This window comes from Perca fluviatilis, chromosome 24 (assembly GCF_010015445.1).
Source record: "Perca fluviatilis chromosome 24, GENO_Pfluv_1.0, whole genome shotgun sequence".
In the NCBI taxonomy this organism is placed as follows: Eukaryota; Metazoa; Chordata; class Actinopteri; order Perciformes; family Percidae; genus Perca; species Perca fluviatilis.
The window spans coordinates 4,228,309-4,248,333 of record NC_053135.1 but is presented as its reverse complement, the minus strand read 5'-3'; the positions used below and the strand labels follow the sequence as shown (position 1 = coordinate 4,248,333).

The 20,025-nt window shown below is 39.9% G+C and overlaps 3 protein-coding genes, 1 long non-coding RNA gene and 2 other non-coding genes across 6 annotated transcripts in view; 1 reads left to right on the top strand and 5 right to left on the bottom strand.

Moving 5' to 3' along the window:
* Positions 1-552: 552 nt before the first annotated feature.
* Positions 553-6,291, bottom strand: wdr12 (WD repeat domain 12). Its single transcript, XM_039793341.1, has 13 exons — positions 6,087-6,291; positions 5,617-5,711; positions 5,227-5,321; positions 4,413-4,519; positions 3,648-3,763; positions 3,407-3,561; positions 3,216-3,261; positions 3,043-3,128; positions 2,773-2,913; positions 2,382-2,487; positions 2,086-2,218; positions 1,075-1,147; positions 553-887 (listed from the first exon to the last, which is right to left on the bottom strand). Exons 1-13 carry the CDS (start codon positions 6,125-6,127, stop codon positions 810-812), a joined length of 1,272 nt encoding a protein of 423 aa, XP_039649275.1. The 5' UTR covers positions 6,128-6,291; the 3' UTR covers positions 553-809.
* Positions 6,292-7,050: 759 nt separating this feature from the next.
* On the bottom strand, positions 7,051-12,845 carry nop58 (NOP58 ribonucleoprotein homolog (yeast)). The gene is made up of 15 exons (XM_039793340.1): positions 12,801-12,845; positions 12,241-12,317; positions 12,090-12,142; positions 11,266-11,390; positions 11,040-11,176; positions 10,772-10,836; positions 10,426-10,560; positions 9,893-10,038; positions 9,495-9,621; positions 9,142-9,305; positions 8,908-9,042; positions 8,322-8,383; positions 8,077-8,231; positions 7,870-7,985; positions 7,051-7,768 (listed from the first exon to the last, which is right to left on the bottom strand). Exons 1-15 carry the CDS (start codon positions 12,843-12,845, stop codon positions 7,712-7,714), a joined length of 1,599 nt encoding a protein of 532 aa, XP_039649274.1. The 3' UTR covers positions 7,051-7,711.
* On the bottom strand, positions 9,379-9,461 carry LOC120554801. The gene has a single exon (XR_005638583.1). It is a non-coding gene; the product is annotated as a small nucleolar RNA SNORD11B (small nucleolar RNA).
* Positions 9,724-9,807, bottom strand: LOC120554799. Its single transcript, XR_005638582.1, has one exon. It is a non-coding gene; the product is annotated as a small nucleolar RNA SNORD11B (small nucleolar RNA).
* Positions 12,846-13,326: 481 nt separating the features above from the next.
* nufip1 (nuclear FMR1 interacting protein 1) lies at positions 13,327-18,708 on the top strand. Its single transcript, XM_039793339.1, is given in 11 exon segments — positions 13,327-13,969; positions 14,753-14,835; positions 14,968-15,072; positions 15,176-15,238; positions 15,327-15,403; positions 15,548-15,640; positions 15,799-15,957; positions 15,959-15,978; positions 16,211-16,345; positions 17,191-17,459; positions 17,588-18,708. Coding segments are annotated over 11 exon segments (1,704 nt in total). The 5' UTR covers positions 13,327-13,725; the 3' UTR covers positions 18,044-18,708.
* The window catches only part of LOC120554455, a 33,244-nt gene continuing 29,472 nt past the window's right edge, over positions 16,254-20,025 (bottom strand). Inside the window, exon 3 of the long non-coding RNA XR_005638454.1 lies at positions 16,254-16,362. This is a non-coding gene — a long non-coding RNA (uncharacterized LOC120554455). The remainder of the gene's footprint in view (positions 16,363-20,025) is intronic.

Below are 20,025 nucleotides of genomic sequence, written 5' to 3'. Positions count from 1 at the left end.
ACACACCTTATACATGGCCTTAAACCATAGCCTGTGTGTGTGTGTGTGTGTGTGTGTGTGTGTGTGTGTGTGTATATATATATATATATATATATATATATATATATATATACACATACAATAAAACGAGGTAATATAATGTAATAATATAGTCTATGCATATATACACACACACACACACACACACACACACACACACACACACACACACACACACACACACACACACACACACACACACACACACACACACACACACACACACACACACACGCACACACACACACACACACACACACACTAGGTAGGTAGGTAGGTAGGTAGGTAGGTAATATAATATAATAGAGTCTATGCCTTAAACCCAATCACCCATTGAAATCCCTCCCTTACATTCAGTGTGTTGCCGTTTTCTCTCTAGGTCAGAAGAAAACAGGAAAGATTTGTATGTGGAACCTTTTCTGGGTTGTTTGTGCTTTCCACTTCCACTAATTGTCACCATCAAAATATCACAAATACACTGTCAAATGAATAAAACATTAAATAGAAGAGACATTTCAGGAGACAGAATTAATTTATAGTTTTCTTGGGTAACAGGAAAACAGACAATCCATAAGAAAATGTGTACAAATTGAGAGGGGTAAAAATAACCAGGATAGCAAAGAACAAAGCAAGCAAAGTTTTGTACGATAAAAAATTATAATTCACTGCTGCTTTTGTCTGCCTGTAACTACACTGATAATGTCCAACATGCGGTCCTTATTGTCTGCGATGGATGTGGTGGATCTCTGGAGTCCATGCTGGCTGTTGACCTATGCCCCTGCATCTGTCTGGCAGGCTGAGTATCTGTAGGTGTACAGCTTGTTATCTGCACCCCCACTCAACATCAGCTGAAAAGAAACAAAGGAAACAGCAAGTTACACATTGATTTTATGTATTAAGTGTGTTTGTGTAGAACTGCGTCTTTTTTTTCTTCAGTATATCAGTAATTTTGTGTTTTATTTATCTATTTTCCATCCTGATTTTCCCACTGAATATTCTTTGCTTTGGGGTTATATTCGTGGAAAACAGTCTTACCCCGCTTTCTGTCCAGTCCACACAAAACACTTTGTCCTCATGGGCCGCTAGGTCATACAGAGGAGCCTTACAGCTGGGAGATATGAAAGCAACATGTATGTGTCAACTTCATTCATTACATGTCAACACAGAGGTTTATTACACAAGAGTGAGGAAAACAAATGACCCACAAAAAAGGACAAATGTATACCAAAATAAAACACCAACAAAAGAGAGACTTCAGCTGAGTGTTGAGATGCAGTGGGTGTAGGCTGAAGAAACATTTTATAAACTGACACCGTATTTTATTCTGACAAAGACAGGAAGCTTGTTTCAGCCAGAAAGCAGTTTACTATCAGATGTGTGGAATAACAGGATGTCCTGCAGTGCTCTACATGTCTGCACAAGTAACCCCTCATGCTCAAACAGTATGGGTCATGATCCAGCTAATGCTCGGATTAGCTACTGAAAATAAAATGAAGTCTAAATTGTCTTTTAAGTAGCAAAAATAAAGACAAACAACTTGAAATTTATTCAGGTTAAAGCAAATGCTCGTCACTGTCCTGAGAAAACCACGTATCTCCAGAATACCAACTTTTAATGAACTAAAAAAAACAACAACTGTTTTTAATGGTTAAATTACCTTGAGGAGGAGAATTTTCCCAACCCACAAAAAAAAAAACTTCATCCTTTTGTTAATCTGAAAAAAATTCTAAATGACCAAATCAAATGTCTGCCATGCAGGACCCTGACTATGTAGGTCCATTCTGTTCTGTGCAGAAAGAAATGCATAAATAAATAACATGGTAACCATCTGTGCCATACAATTTAAATAATACCATTTACTTAGGATTATTGATTGATTTATCAGCCAGTCAGGGAAGTCAGAAAGTATTGAAAGATGGACTAAATTAAGTCGATTTGTTAACAATAACAAAACTATAGCACATCCTTTAAGTCCTAATGGGAATAGGTTACAGATTTCTGATTGGAACACAGATTTTACTACACTGAACTACGTGCTTCACAAACCTTCTGGTGTCCCACAGTTTGACCAGGTTGTCAAGGGAACCGGAGACCAACTGGTGCTCATGTGACGGCGCCCACTTCACAGCAGTGACCCAGCCCGTGTGGGAGGTCAGAGACAACAGCACCAGCGACCCGTCTGTAGGGGAAAGTAGAGGACGCGTTTAGAACAGAGAAGCGGAAAAGTGATCGCAGAGACTGGAAATAAAACAATGTTGCTAAAATGGCTATTTTGGGGTACTTTTAGGAGACACAGACTATATAATCTTTGACATTAAGACGCATTTGGAGCACAGCGGTACCTTTGGTGCGAGGGTCCCACAGTCTAATGTGTCTGTCTGTGCTGCCCGAGGCCAGCCGTCGACACAGAGGTGAGTAGGAAATACAGTTAAATACTTTACTGCCCGTCTGTGGAAGAAATAAAATGTCAGGAAATGACAAAAAAAAAATACCGTCAATTTTTCTAACAATGTCATTAATCTAACATATTTCAATAATGTTTAAGCTTGATTGCATTTGCAAAGAGCAGTGTGATTTACCGCCTTATGCTTATATGATGTTCAAATATTATTAGTATACATGGACTGTAAAAAATATAGATAAACAAAACGTCTAGATGTGAAAAACTTGAAATCAGTTGAATCAGTTCGGTTTCTGGCCCAGTTTCTGCTTGTCAGTGTTTTTTTTTCTCACCAGCGCGGTCTTCATTCCTCCCGTCTCGACGTCCCACACGCGGATGGTGTGGTCCCATGATGCACTGCAAACTTCCTCACTGTCGCACCACAGGACAGAGGACACCGCCTCGTTGTGTCCAGATAACGTCATCAGGGGAGTCTGCGTCAGTGGGACAAACCTCATTTTGTTGATATTCCTTCATAATTCAACATGTTAACTTTGAGTAATATATCAATTTTTTCTATAACCGGGTTAGCCATGCTGATAAAGCTCTCTTGGGCCACTCACCCTGGTGAGGCCTAGCTGTTGAGTCTTCTGTTTCTTCCTCGGCCTGTCAGCAGGTTCTTCAACCGCGTCTGCCTCGTCTGTGGGCACTGACCGGTAAAAAGGTTGTAGCTTGTTAAAGATTTGCGCTTTATTCAGTAATACTTAACGTGCAATCAGTCATTCTGGCAACTTACCTGCTGACCAAATCTTCAACATTTTGTCCCAGGAGCCGCTGCAGAACTGTATGGGAGCAACACGAATACTTTGACTGACATAACAACAGTGAAACCCCTTAGATTCGTCACTCGTCATCCTCCATCCTTGTTTTTCTCTACCGCTCCAACTCAATTCTGCTCCTTCTTAACCCCTATCCATCCCTCCTTACCTTTGAGCCAGTGGGGTCTGTTGCAACAGTGTCAACGCTCCCCGTGTGGCCCCGACAGCAGTGCCTGGCTTTCAACTTGTTCCTCTCAGAGTTCCACTCCCATAGCAGGAGGGTTTGGTCCAGAGAGGCCGTCAGAAGCAGAGAGGTCAGACCATCTGCACAGAAACGTTGACACGGCTGTTTTGAGAAAGGCTGCCATTATTAGTAGCAGAGTGAATGTCTGCCACTCTGTCCTGCTCACCTCTTTTGACCCAGGCTACATCTTTCACCACATCAGTGTGTCCGGCCACCGTCATCACCGCCTTGCCCTCCACGGACCAGATCCTGGCTGTCTTGTCATATGACCCTGTTAGGATCCTGCAAAACGATAATATACGCGATGTTGGTGATGTTGACTTGTTGCAGATGAATATCCAAATAACAAGAAATATTAGTGCAGAAGTACCAAAGATGGTGGCATGTGGGAGGGGTTACTCAGTGCATGTCTTAGTTGCAGTTGTGTATGCTCATTTTGGAGGCTGCCGTTTCTGCTGCTGTTCAACTGTACTGCATTATACAGAGAGGGTTTTCTATCATTTAGCCTACCCGCTCTGATAAAAATACTAGAAACACCTGCCACTCTCAGTATAACATAATACAACTCAACAGCACCACAAAATCCATTCTCCAAAATGACCACACAGTTAAACACCTCGCAAAAAAATCTCAAAAAAAAAACTACAAAATTGTATATTCACTATATTCACCTTGTTCTATTATAACTATTTGAAGAAAACCAAAAAACGTAAAGTTACATTCACAAAAACAACAAAGTCTTGCTTGGGAAACCAAATTGGTGTCGCGTGATGTCAGTGTAATGCTGATTAAAAAACATACAATTTCTTGGAGGTTTTGAAGCAACCAGTTACATAATGTACTGCTGTGACCAAAAGGACAGAAGGACATGTAAATGCAATGAAAAGTGGGGAAAATGTCCCCCCCTTTGACAGTCTGTCTATCATCTTACCACTCAGCATCTGCATCTACGGAGCTAATCCAGTCATCGTGCATCATGCACTCCTCGGGCTCTGGGGCTGTGATCCGCTCTACATACTCTATCTCCACCACTTCTTCCTGAAACCCAGACAAACACACGATGCATAAATATCAAAAGGATGTGCTCCAAGACAATTAAAACCCACTAAATCGACATAAGAAAACATAGTAGAAGTTCTTGCTTTCACATGAAAAAGAAATATAAAATCTTAGCAAGAAAAAAACAGGACACTGCATGCATGCAACTGTCAGTCACTGGAAGGATTCAGTGCCACTAGTCTCGCATTGCCAGACCTTCCTCCACAGCGCTGCGAAGGAAGGTCTGGCCAGTCCACATAGAATTGCAGGATGGGATTAAAATGTGCTCTGGTGTATTGGCATTTCTCTAAACCAATCACAATCGTCTTCGGCGGCAACGTCACACAATGACGGTGCCTCTGCAAAGTAGCCTCGGGAAGGAACTTGTTTTGGTGGAACGTGTACGTTCAAAAGCAGTAAACTCATGATTGGACAGATAGTCTAGCTAGCGGTCTAGATTTACCCTGCATAGATCTGAGGAGCAGTTAACCATAGTCCTCACAAATCCACTGGAGTTTAGAACGCCAACAAAAAGACAGAGGAAGGTAACAGTCATCTGGTCGAAAATTAGGGACATCAGACGGAATTTCCGGCGGCACCTGAACAATTCCGGAAATTAAACGTTTTCGATATATTGTCTACAGTGCCGCTAATGTAACAGGCGCACAACATATCCACTCAGGTTTAAGCAGTGAGGCCGGCCATACCGTTGATATGCCTTCGGTGTCCATGTGGATGGACAGCGATGTTCGCAGGAACTGGCCCCTGACCAGGAAGTCAAACTCCACTTTGCTGTGAGATGCTGTGGAAACAAAAAGAACAATTACTGAGATTTTGTGAACCATTTGATATAAATTAAGATCAGTATAAAGATAGAAAAGACAACATATACATAATAAGAAGTTTTGCTTAGTAATAATAGACAATGACAATTATCTTAGAAAGCATAGACTGATTCAAGTGAAACACTGTGTTAAGTAATAGATCTTCTGCACTAGTATTAAGTGCTGCTTTAATTGCAAAACTCAGCTGGGGAACTGTGTGCCAGAAATAGTCAAACATACTTGTTAATGTATAAAGTCAAGTGTGTGTTTTACCATTGTTGGCCTCCAGCAGCTTGTTGATGACATTGCTGAGGTCCTGCACTTCAGAGCCAGCAGGGATGGAGAATGGGACATCATCTACAATATACCTATAAAGAAAGGTATTTTCTCAGTTTGTACCGTAGGTTACAGCCATCAAATACGCACATACATTTAATATTAAACGGATAAGTTTGTCATATAAGTTTCTGTATAACAAAGATGCAAATGAGGACAGCAGTCAGTCATATCTTGGGATTGTTAGCACTAGCTAGCTAAATCAACAAGCTAAAACCAGCTAACGTAACTATTAGAGGCTAACAAGTAAAAAGAGGCGAAGCCTAAAAGTACAGTACACATGCATGGGTAAAGGCAGGTAGTGTCTCCATGTAATGTCGTAACGTTACTGTAAGTTCCAGCTTGTTAGCCAGCCCGCTAGCCATTCCTGTCCTTTTAGTTTTCTTGTTAAGGGAATAAGAGCTCACCTTTTGTCCTCTGTGAAGAACCTCGCTTGTAACTGTGACATGTTTAGTTATATATTTCTCTTACAAAGCACTAGCAATATGAATCTAAGATATGGCTAAGTAGTTAATCTTCTTCTTCATAACACATCTGACTCTCATGCGTGCCCATAGTCTGTAGTGCGTGCCATGTGGTACGAAAGCAAGGCATTTCAGCAGAGCACAGATGCAGCCAATCGATGATGTAGATCTGTGCTCCTCCAGTAACGCCTGTAACGGATTGAACTCAAGTAAATTGTCAGTAAAAGAAAACTAGGGCATTAGCTAAATGTACTCGTCTAAGTATCAAAAGTAAAAGTACTCACAATGCAGGGATGCAGAACATGGACCCCGTGAGTGTTATGCTGTTTTTATATATATATATATATATAAATAATTTATTAAGTAGCATGGAATACTCGAGTACAAGTATCTCAAGTTTGTACGTACAGTACCGGTGTTTCCAATGTACTAAGAGTCACATTCGTGATTTAATTTAACTAAAAGTATGGTGACAGTCTCCTGATGAAGGGAGGTTGGGTGCAACATCTGTATTATAGTTATATAAGCCTTCATAACTATTTATTTTTCAATACCTCAAGTATCGGCTTTAAGACGAGACGCGGACATTCTACGCTGCTCCATTATAAAGGGTTGTTAAGACATACGGTATAATTATCATGATTTGGTTTAAACAGTTCTGTGCTTATATTTCCATTTTAACTTAGTACACAACTCAGCATTGCAGACTATGTAAATGCATTTCTATTCATTCATTAAATTGTTAATATGTGGCATGCTTAAGTCAAATTTCAGTAATGTGAGTTAGACCATATGGCACAACTTAAAAAAATTAAACTAGTCACAATAAGCTAGTAGTGGTGGGCCATACCAGAACGGCTGAGGTGGCAACATCTAAGTGACTGAATTAAGCAAAGGAGCATTGTGCTGCTTACAAGTTCACATTTTATTTGTAAGAAGACTTTGTTTTCCAAAGTCGCAGTCTTGCTTGAACTGCAATGACGCAATCAGACTCAAACTTTGAACTTTTACCTGATTTTAACTACATGTGGTGACAAACATTTTATAAAAATGAATGTTTGAGTTTTGCATTGAATAATTAAATCAAATCATCGTACGTTCATACAGCTACAGTGTGTACAACCAAACCATTACAACAAAAAAATGTTTATTTCACCCGGGCAGGCAAAAAAGATTTGACACCAGAGAATGGAAGAATCTTTCCTCATCAACTCATTGCTCTGGGCTGAATTTGAGACATCTCTGATACAGATGTTTATGCAAATAAAAATCAACATAAGAACAGTCAACCAGGATAGAATATTACAAACTTTTAACAGTGTTAAAAAATAAAATAAAAAGCTTTACATTTTTTTCACACATTTCATGACTGGAAATATACTGATTTCAAACCACATCTTATTGGCAGTTATAAAAAGGAGGTCCAGTGATGATTTTTCTTTACTTGACCTCTTTTGATGTCCAAAAACAGGCCCTCACTACAGTTTTGCTCTTGATAGATATAAATGTATGACACAAAACTAAAATGACAAAAACTAAAATAGAAAATATATACACTGTCCATTATTTCAGTCATCTTCCTCCTGCTTGACCTTTTTCTTCTTCTTCTTCTTTTTCTCTGTTGACTGGGAGAGAACAGAAGTGAGCATAACAAATATGCAACAAAAATAATGCAAAATTGTCATATCTTTTATGAATAGCCTTTAGACTACTGACAGATTCCTACCTCAGTTACTGCTACCACCTCCTCTTCTTCCTCTGGTTCCTCCGCTTTCTTGTCCTTTTTCTTCTTCTTTTTCTTGGGAGTCTCCTCTGCTGCTGCAGCAGATGTTTCTGCTGCTTCTACAGAACATGTAGGACAAAGATCTTGAGCATCATAAACTCCACTGTGGGAAATGAGCCAAAAGATTAGGTTCATTCCTATTCTACCCACCTTCTGTTACTCGTTCCTTTTTGGGCTTTTTGGATTTGACCACCGGTGTTTCGGGCTCTTCAGCCGCCTCCTCCTCCTCCACCTCCTCAAACTTCCTCTTCTTTGACGTGGAGGGAATAGTAGAATCGCCGGATGGATCATACATTCTCACTTCACTGTGGAGACGCAAGTAAGTACTTAACACCTTTCATATTTACAAGTGGAAATATAGAATCTTTGGAAAGGGGCTGTCGGTGAGTATTTACCTCTTGTGCTGGTATTTGTCTGCCTTTGCCATTGCTTTGCCTGTTCCACTGATTCTTCGGATCTGAGAAGAAGAAACAGACAAGATCAGATGAGCAGCAGAAAGAAAGCCCAGAGCAGTCCGATACATAAACATTGACCTTTTTAACCAACACTGCAATAGTCCAAAAGGAGGAAATTATCTGGGCCAATATGTAAAAAAACTAAGTAAATAAATGCTTAGTAAAAATACTTCCTGGGAGGTAACTATTAGCAAAGTCAAGGTGTGAATTTTTTTAGACCTTGTATCTTTCAGTAACTCATCTGTAGCGTGTATCTGCTGCCAGTGCTACTCCTGACTGACTGAGGAGACCTCTGGAGTGCTCTAAAATAATTTGGGAACTGAGACAAAGTCTTACACTCTGGAACATTTAAGAATGCCTCTTATTATAAAAAAAAAAAAGAACAGACAACATTTACACCAAGTTTTGATGCATTCAAGACCAAAAGTTTACTCTTGAGTGGCTTTATACAATTTAAGTACATTTCAGAGTGGTACCAGGGATACCGAAAAGGGTATCCCTAAAATCTCTTTTAACTTGTACTTACTCCTTTCTCCTCCAGCTGGCGCAGCCTGGCCTCCAGTTTGGCACGGTTCTCTACTCCCATTTCTGCATTTGTGTCCTCTCCCAGGGCATCGTAGCGAATAGCCAAGGATGCTTTAGCTGCGAGCATTCTAGAGATCTGGACAGATATTACAGGAAACAAAGCCCATGTTTATTTTCTAACCACCAGACTGTGAGGATCATTACCTTGTCCAGTTATGGGTCCTTCTGGGCTTACCTTGCCCTTATTCTTGGCAGAGGTCTGGCCCACTAGGGAGGCGTGGTAGATGAGACCGTACTTGGGTGTGTCTTTGCGAGTCTTCAGGGCTCTAAACAGAGCCTTCTCAGCTCCGAGGATCTGCACTGTGGAGGCCGGATGCTTTGCCAGATTCATAAGGGAACCTTAATAACACAGAAACAAGACAGACACGTAAATATGATGCTCTCACCAGTACCAGCTCATGGAGCCTCTTTACACAAGCTCAGATGAGGTAGTGACTTAAAAACATCAGTCATTTTCAGGAAAGAGACATAATGTCGTCATCATCACCGCTTGGCTGGTTTTCACACCAACGCTTCTCGTTGACTTACCCGCATGCGAGATGAGCCGGGCGCCCACCAGCTCTCCCACCATTACTGTCAGGTTAGGGGCGATCGCCATCATTCGGTTCTTCAAGTAGTCGTACAGCTGAGTGCGGTATTCTGAAATATCAATCACCTATGGAAAAGAAGGAGATACGAGATGTATTACAACTGCCAGTAGATAATCAAAGAAAATTAGCAAAGCAATCCTGTAGTTATGAGCAGGAGCTATCTACTGTGACTGTTCAGATGAGGTAGTGACTGAAAACCCACATTGTTTGTTTCAGGATAAAGACAAATGTCGTCATCATCACAACTGTCACTTGAGCTTTCCAATGTTCAACAGTAAAATACACCAATAAGTATGTATTGGTGTGATCGCGTAATGACGAAAGGAAGAGACAAACCTGATCACATAGGTGCCTAATGTTGCCAATGTCCTGTTCCGACACTTCTGTTCCCATGGAGATCTCAGCGGCCAGTTTAACCTCTGCTTCAATTTCCTCAGGGAGGATGTCTGACAGATCAGAGCCTGCCACGTTTGTGCGATCACCTGGAGACACAATATTGCTACTCAGGAATACAGTCACTGATGCTTTCATGCAAGTATCACACAGCTGCTCCAGACAGCATTATGTAAATGAGGAGGAGTTTCAGAATCCAAGACGCTTGGGTTTGGAGGCTACACATTTGTTACAAACACCCTGCAATTTTAGAAACTCAAACTGTTGTAAAAAGATTTAGGGTTTTACCAGGCAGGGGTTGGGTAATGAAATGAGTTAACTTGAAAATGTAGTATCCGGCTTTTTTGGCATTCACCCATACTAGGGACTAAAAACATCTCTGCCTCTGTGGATCAATGTTAACTAATCTAATCTCTTTCAAACCTACTAACTTTGCAAAAGTGCAACACCAAAGTTAAGTGCAAATGCAGACTGACCGATGTGGCGGGCAGCTTTGCAGTATGCCAAATTATCTGTGACGATTTTTCCCAGCTCAGGAAAGTGCCAGCCGTACCACTCTCTGCAGCGCATAATGTAGTTGTTTAGCTCCTTATCCAGATCATCCAAAAGAGCTGAAGAGACAAAGAAATTATCAAAGTCAGACTGCATACTCAAATAGCAATCACTGTAGCTAATTGTGGTGGTAATTCTGATATTCCAAAGAGCAAAAAATCTATAAATTGAGAACATATGATTGATAGAAAATAATTAGTTGCAGCCTTATTTATCACTACATACTGTTTGTCTTACAGCATAAAAAAAAAAAAAAAAAGTACAACTTACAGATGGCTTGCACAATCATAGTATCCACTTTGTCTGGACTGAACTTCAGCTTGTAGCGGGATAAACTGAAAAATACAGAGAAAAGCTTTATTAATGACTTATTTTCACACATGGCAAACTACTTTTGATCTTCCTACACCTGGGGAGAGAATGCTGCCTCAGTGGTAGTGACGAATGCTGAGGAAAATCTACAGGGATGTTTCAGACAGCAAGTGTAATCATAGGCAGCGGTCGTATATATGCAACATCGTATCTGTATATCGTCTACCTGTGAGCTAATCCAAGAGACATGGCACTGATCTCCCTGGGAGGAAGTCCAGTGATGAGGCTCTCCATCTGGCTCCTTATGCATCTCATGAGTTCAGCCACAGCAGGGCTGTAGACACAGCTCAGGTCCAGCTTTTCCTGAAAACCAGAGCCTGTTAGAGCCATAACTCTCGCATGCAATGCAGTTACTGAATACTAATTATGTGCGTAAATGTTGAGCCACTTACTTTAATAACCCCACCGAGTTTTGCATCACTGATGGCCAGCTGCTCGTGAGCTTCCTTAGCAACAACTTTCTTCAGCACTTTCTTCAAACTCTTGCCAATTTTTCCCTCGGTGAGGGCAGTGACAGCTGAGTGGCAGAGGTTAAGAACACTGAATTAAATTCATTCTAACACCTGCATAAACTGACGCATTAATACCAGAAAAGATTAAACCGAATATGCTTGAGAGGGAATTGTAGTTTACACTAGGGCTGGGCGATATGGAGAAAATCAAATATCACAATATTTTTGACCAAATACCTCGATACCGCAACGATATTGTAGTGTTGACTATTGGTGCTTTCACAAAATATTTACACAATGAGATTTTTGATAAATAATCATCAGTAATGTGGATATAATGACTAAGTGGGTAAAGGCAAATAATAGAACAGCCTGGTAAGCTCAGAAAATGACATCACTTTACTGTAATGCAGCCTTTAAAACCAGGAAAAGACAACACTTATGTCATATCACAATATTCAAAATCTAAGACGATATCTAGTCTCATATCACGATATTGATATAATAGTGATATATTGCCCAGCTCTAGTTTACACCCAATCTAATTCAGTTTAAAAAAAGTTTTATTTATTATCATTAAGTTAAAAAAAGGGGTCAACTTCCCTTCTTCGTCATCTAAACTACCTGCTGACAATGTGGTCTCAGTGGTAGTGACGAGTACTTTGGAATACCTCATGTTTTTTTGTTTAAATCAGACACCGAAATACATCACAGACCACAGATCAGCTGTATATTAGCTAGTGCACAAAGACATACATCATTACCTGCTAAGGCTTCTGTTGTGTCCTGGAACTTCTCAAAGTGCTTCAGTTTCACACTAGCAGAGACAAAACAGTTCACATATTATTCATCTATTTTCACGTGCTACACAGTATCACATGCCGACAGCTAGCAGATTTCACCTTCAACACTTACATTTTGTTTGCCTTTTCAGGAGTTTCAAACTCCTTATACAGGCTGTCGACCTGTTGCAGCTTGGACTCATCGAGCACCTGAAATATAACAAGCTCTCGGTTAGTGGTCTTGCATTAAAAAGAAGGTCTGGATATCAGCCAACACTGGCATGTAAGATGAACTCAGGATTTTGTGTTGATAATATTTACAAAATCTTGTACATGCATATAAACGTGTTGGGAGAAGTAACGTTAGAGACAAGTCACATAAGTTTGCCTCAACATGCACACGTGGTTACAGGGCCTTCACACTGCCAACCTACATTAGCTTAACACAAACGGCCATCTAGCGGTACCATCAAAATATTAAATTATACAGTTCACATACCTGAGTACAAATTATAATATTTCGATATCATTCTGCTCACTACCAGTAAGGTTACATACAGTTGAAGCAACGTGGGCTGTGGTAACTAGCTGCGAGGCTAACCTAAGCTAAATCAAGCACGCTAGCTAATGTGCTGTTAACCTTAATAATTCCTCATTCTTTAAGTGACAAGGGATCAGAAGGCAAATACAAACTTTGAATATTGCATATCCAGCGGCGGTCTCAAACAGCACGAGCATTTTGGCAGCAGTTCGGATACTTTACAGAATGTGTGCGCTCTCAAAGTTGAGAGCCGCCAGTTTTTTCTCGTCACCACGCTGCTGCTCCCTCTCTGTCTGAAACACACGCGGCAAGAAGGAGAGAGAGCACCGGAAACTGCTGGGTTGCCAAGTCCGCTTTTTCATATCACCCGATATCCGAAAATATTTTATAACTGTATTTAGAAACTACTCCGTATGTTTTGGTTTTTCATAAATAGAAAGTATTGCCTAAATGTAATTTACGTCATGCACATAGTTTGACACTGCAAATGTGTGTGTATATATATATATATATATATATATATATATATACAAAACGAGTGCACTGCCACCTAACTTATGACACTACGTATAAGTATTAGTATTTTTTTAATATGTATATATTATTGGGCTTTCCGTTACCTTATGTACATTTCTAATTAAGTAGAAAATAAATTCCACACGGGGTTTCTCCTCAACCAGGCACCCCAAGGAAATGAGATCAGTGTTAAATCTCGCGAGACGTTTTCGCAAACATACTGGCTGTATATTTTTTGCAACAACACAGATACACAGTGAACATAAGAAACACTGATGCGGTGGAGCATGGTATGTGCAATTTCAAGAAAACTATCGTAGCTTGGTGATAACCTTAATACATCCATGGTGATAACTATCGCCCTTTTTTAGATTCGTTTTTTTAATTTAGGTTGTGTTCATGTTCACGTCCTTCCTGCTCTCGCGGAAGTGACGAACGTGTGTGTAAACTACACTAGAGCAAAACATGCACATGTGAGAGCTGCATGGTGAGAAACCTAAATTTACTTCAAATATAACGTTATTTCACTGTCGACGTGAAGAAAGACTTCGGGCACAGAGTATGAATGAACCGGGACACTATCCTCCACCGGACTTTGGCTGTCCCCCTCCAAACTCCATGCAGCCTTTCCAGCAACATCAGCAGCCCCACACGAGCAGCTTCCACCCCAGCATGTGGAGCTGGGGCGAGACGTCCTCCGAGCCTGTCTGGGACTCTGGCGGCCAGGCGGGATGGCATCACGGGGCAGCGACAGGGTTTGGTTTCCCAGCAGGCCGTGGAAACTATGGATCTAAACGTCCACGCGGTGAGTAAGTTAGCCTATAACGCTGATCAAACCCAAAGACACATGGTATTATTGCCAGCTTACTGTTTGCTACTTTCACATCTAGAAAAAGTTAGTTTTGTAACGGATCAAATTGAAATTAGCCAACAAATGTATCTGTAAGCAGCACATTTTATCATATCACCTGACCTGTATTCTCCTTTAAATTACTTGATATAATTATAAAGGCTATTAGCCTACTTAATCAGCTGTCAAAATCACAACAGTGTCAGAAATGTACTGTAGTTTGAGTGTTATCCCTGTTGGTTTTTACAGGCTGCATGAATTCCTTAAGTAATCCAACTAATTTATGCTATTTTACATGAGGAATTCATGTATCTACCTGGTCATCATGAGCATATTACTAATGCTTTTAATTAGACAATTAAAAAAATTAAAAACACTGTAGGAAAGTATTAAAGGGATAGACTACTCTGGCAATTTAGTGTTAAAAAATTGCAGTCGCCAAGCCTAAAATGAGATAACCCAGATTACATCACTATGAAGTTTATTTCTCGGACTTGAGAAAGTTCCTTAGGGCCACAGAAGACATTACAGGCAGATTAGTACTCCCTATGTCGAGTTAACTTGGTGTGTCAAATTGGAGTGCCCCTTTTAATAATCATAAAGAAAATACTGTCATATTAGGATTGAGGGTGTGTGTGTGTGTGTGTGTGTGTGTGTGTGTGTGTGTGTGTGTGTGTGTGTGTGTGTGTGTGTGTGTGTGTTATGCTGTCATGCCTTTAACTTCGGTCTTGCCTTCAGGTCAAAACTTTGATCAGGAATGGCATCAAGGTGGTCAACGAGGTGGAAGACAAAATTATGGAGCCCCTAATCCTGGGAAAAGGGTACCTATCTGATGGAACTTTATCACATAAATCTTGATTTTGACCTTAATAGTGTTTGTCATACAACAGCAGTGCACTGTGCACTGAGAACAAGCCCAGCAACATTAGTGAATTGATGTCTATAATCCACAGCAGAAAAATAAAAAGGAACCAGAGTATTCTCATTTTTGTGACACCTGTGACCGGGGCTTCAAAAACCAAGAGAAGTACGAGGAACATGTTTCTCAACATGTCAAGGTAATTTGATATATTTATCAGGCATATTTTGCTTTATTTCATGTCAATTATGGAAATCAGTATTCAAATTCCACTGACTACTTCTATCAAATCTCTTTTGTAGTGTTCTGTACCTGACTGCAGCTTCATGGCTCATGAAAAAATAGTGAGCATCCACTGGAAAAATGTAGGTCAAACAAGTCACTGTGTATCTGAAACGTATGCTCTCAGTATTTTCCTTTGCTAATATCAGTCTTTTTATATCCTGACTGCAGAACCATGCACCAGGCGCAAAAAGGATCAAGCTGGACACACCAGACGAGATCACAAAATGGAGAGAGGAGAGGCGCAAGTCAGTATTAACAAATAGATTTTTGAAACTGTGGAAGCCATTCTAATTTATATTTGAACTATTAATGACATCATACCAAAAGGATGATTTTCTATGTCGTATATACATACATTTTTCAACTTGAACCTTAATTTGGTTTTCCAGAAACTATCCAACACTTCAGAATATCGACAAGAAGAAAAAAGTGATGGAGGTGCGGGAAGAGACGGGAGCAGTTCTGGAGACAGCTCAGTTTGGGTAAATGTACAAATTTGACGTCTAAATGACGTATTTTTCACTGCGTCTTTCTTAATTTCTCTTTCATTGCAAACAAGAGTAAAGTGTATATTTAGACTCATTTACTTTGACATGAGACCTGGGCTAATCTCATCTAAATCTCAATATTTTATTTACAGACGAATGAGAGGCAGAGGAAGAGGACGCGGTCGGGGCCGTGGCTGGGCTAACAGAGGGTTCCATGGGCAACACCCTCGAGGCCCTCACCCATCAGACAGCAGTGCTACAGAAAGACCTCCACCCCTCACCCAGCCCTGCAGGGACGGGGATCCACTGGGAGCTGGCCAGCAGTGATCATGGTGAGTGACTTCGTCTGAAATGGACGGGGCACAGTATTCAATCCTCTAAACAATCACCTAAAATATGTCACAATGCATTTATTGTCACACCTATGTCATTTTTTTGGGCCATCATTAACATCATAGACAAAATCAAAATACTGTTGGTTTGATATTGTCTTAATTTTAAGAAGAAGAAAAAAATCAACAAGTAACTGATATGTATTTCAATGCGTTTCTCATATGCTTCCAGATTCAGACGGAGAGGACCCGGCTCCTGAGTCCAGGACTGGTGTCCTGGTTGTGGCGCCTAAACAGATGAGCTCAGCTCTGGGATCCCTGGTGGCAAACTACGGCTCCATGAGTGAAAGTGATGACGAACCAGAGGGTAAGTTTGCCACCATCCTACAGAACAGAATGTGTATTAGTTCAACAATTTCGGTCTCAGACAAAAAAAACTCCAGACTCCACCTTGGCCCATGAAAAAAGCATCCCTGTCTCTTATTGCCTCTAAAATGTAGTACTTGAAGTAGATCAGCACATTTAATGAAATTGATGTACTTCCATGATTCTTGCAATTTTTGGGTTATATCAACATGGTTGAATGCACTTATTGTGAGTCGCTTTGGATCAAAGCATCAGCTAAATAAATGTAATGTAGTTATACTATTACTAGAGCAGTGGCATATGCCAGTAGGAATCATCATAAGAATTGGCATACAGCACTAAAATAAGAGTGGCATACCACTTTTTATATCTAGGCACTGCTGGCTGTAATTTTAAATCACACTGTTGAGTTTGTTGTTGGTGGAACGTGAAATTGACTTGCTAACTGTAAGTGGAGAAGTGTCTTTGTTTTATAATTGGGGGATTCCTTCATGAGTCTGGAAAGTCTGAGAAGTATGGAGAATAAAACTTCCACAGGACTTGGAAGTTATCAAAATGTATTTTATAACTTTTTTTATTGTATTTATTATAAATAGCAAAGATGTGGAAATTACACTTATTCAGTCTCTATGTAAATAACTGCACTGAGACATCTTTGGCCTTTACTTTTTATCTAAACCCCAGATAATAAGTAGTGATTTAATTTGACCAAAGAAAGGCTATATTATAGGTAGGTTGGTTTTATTCAGGGTTATATACATCGATACACAAAATACACATTGGGAAATAGCATGTTGTGGGAAAAACGTTAAAATTGTGTTGTTCTTCTTTTTTCTTGTGTTTCAGCCATCCCTATCCAGAGAGCCAAAGACCTTATACAAGAAAACCAGGCTCTGCTAAACACAATGCCACCAAACTCCCAGGACCGAGGACCCTCTAGAGGCCCGGAAACCTCTTCTAAGGTTACAGAGGCTCAGAAAGACGCCCGCCCTAACTGTGCCCTTCACGCACCTAACAGCAGAAGAGGAAGATGGGGAAGAGGAGGCAGGGGAGGAAGGGGCGGTAGAGGACACCAAGATACACCGCAGGCCCGTCGTCCCACTCTACTTCAGATGGTAAGATTATACAAGCACATTTTACAGAAGTTTTGAATTGAAAGATTACAATTTTTAAATGTATATTATCTAGATAATTAATCTTCTCAGCCCTCATAAGCTTCCCTATTTTCTTTAACTTGGTTTAGTTACTGGCCCCAGATATTCGCCATGAGAGGAATGTCCTCCTGCAGTGTGTGCGCTATGTTGTCCGAAACAACTTCTTTGGCTTGGAGGATAAAGTCACACCAGCTATCCCAACCGGAGAGCATAAAGGAAGGCAAGAAAAGTCATCAGAGGAAGCCAGGGCTGTGCCTCGGTCTACCTCTCTAGTTGGTGGAGAGAGAAGTTCAGTAAAAGTTAGTTATCAGGAGGATTTAGAAAAAAGTAAAGCTGCTGTGGATAACCAGTACTTGCATACATGTTCAGAATCCTCCAAGGATCCTCCTGTGGAGCAGGTTGCAGGGTATTTGATCCAAAATACTGAAGAGACCACTACCAAAGACTGCCACAACCCTTATTTGACAGGCACAGATCAAATCCGATCTACCTCTTATATTTCCGATGATGAAATATGGGAGAGCCCTGGTGCTGTTATGTCCTAAAGAATAATAATTATTTTGTTCTAAGCATAAAAGAGAGATTTTCTTTCTTTCAGAGGTTGATGTTAATTCTTTCAAATTGTTATTTTTCAAGGACTTATTTTTTCATGTGATTTGTTTGACTAACAATATCCATATATATATTTTGTAACATGTTGTATACTGAAGAAAGACAACCTTTTTTCTTGTGAAATAAATTACATCAACTCTATAGATCATATTACATTTCTTCAAATGTTTAAATTAATTTTAAGCTTGAGTTATGGATATATGTTTATGATTTGCTGTCTTGTACAACGTACAGTTGTTGAGTTGAAAATGAAGGGGAATCCATATTAATTATGTGTATTTACAGCTCTTTTATATAACTAGCAGTAACACAAATGTTATAGGCAGTGTATAAACATCCACTTAGTATTAGGCAAGATGAGAGTTTTGATTGATTTAACTATCCATTTAGCAAATTATTCTGTTACACCTATAGAACGAGAATGAGATTTCATTCTATTTCTATGGTTACACCATTATACCCAATGGACAATGGATAAAACCTGAAAAAAAGCGAAGATAAACTGTGAAATGACTTATGAATAATGATCAACTGTATTGACACTTGCGGTATCAAGAACATGACATTCCTCTAAAATAAACAAGATACTTCTTATAAAGGTTCTGTATAAGATTTTACTTTCCAGTGTCAACAGCGCAGCTACAGTATATACAGTAGGGCGTTGTATTGGCAAGAATCTGGCGATACGATACGTATTACGATACATGGGTCACGATTCAATATATTGCAATATATTTAGATACTGTGTGTAAGGCGATATATTGGGATTTTTTTAAAGTATAATTTTAGAAAAACTAATATTAAAAAAAAATGACATGATGTTCTAAAAGTCAAAGAAGATTACTTTAGGTAAACAATTCAGTACACAGAAAATCAAACTGCCAGTTTGGGATTGTGGTTCTTAGTGAGCTAATGTTTATATGCTAAAGTAGGCCAAAGTTCAGCCATAGCTACATACTAGGGGTGTGGCGAGACACTTACTCCACGAGACGAGACACATCACGAGATTGGGTTCACGAGAACGAGACGAGACGAGATTTAAAAAAAAAAATTTAAAGAAATCCTCAATGATGAAATATATGAATGGAAAATAGTTTTTTTATTCAACTGAAAAATCACAAAATGCAAAACAATTTAGGTGCATTTTGAAATCAACTATTAATGATGAATGTTATTTAACATTTTTTAAACTATTTTAATGAATTATATGCAGTAAAGGACGTGCAAACACTGCAAAATGTTTTTTTCCACCACAGAAAATGGCCTCATATCAGCTGCAATGAAAACGCCTATGTCCCTCGTTATTGCCGTGGCTCTTGCACTTACCGGTGGCAGAGATGCAAAGGCTTTTAGAGTTGTTTGCCCTTTTAATGTTTTCGTTGCGGGTGCAGTAGTTAGGGTGACCACCTGCTAATAAGCCCAAGGGGGGACAAGGGGTATGTTTCTGAGGGACAATGTGGGACACTGCTTGGCGCGGCGGTGCCCCAACCCCACGGGCAGTAAAATGACTTAATGTGTTTTTACACCAAATGGGCTCTTTTTCCAGTTTTAATGTGTACGGTAGGGTTGCATAATAACTGGCCTGGCAACCCAAAGGCCAAGGTTTTGCTTCCAGATTTGTTTGGTGACTTATGATGTGGGGGTCTGTGGGTCCTCCCCCAGAATTTTTTTTAGCATTAAACACTTCATTTTCTGCATTTTGGTGAATTCTTATGCACCTATTTCTACCTTTATCTTTATGTAAAGGAAAACATTAGGCTACAATCCAAATATAACAACATAATGGAAAATATTGCAGTAAGGCTGTCAGGAATTCTGTATTGCTTTCATCTATTTATTCTCCTTTAGATTGACTTTTCTAATTATATCTGAGTCAGCACACATGTAGCTTAGGCATCATTTATTCTTCCATTTT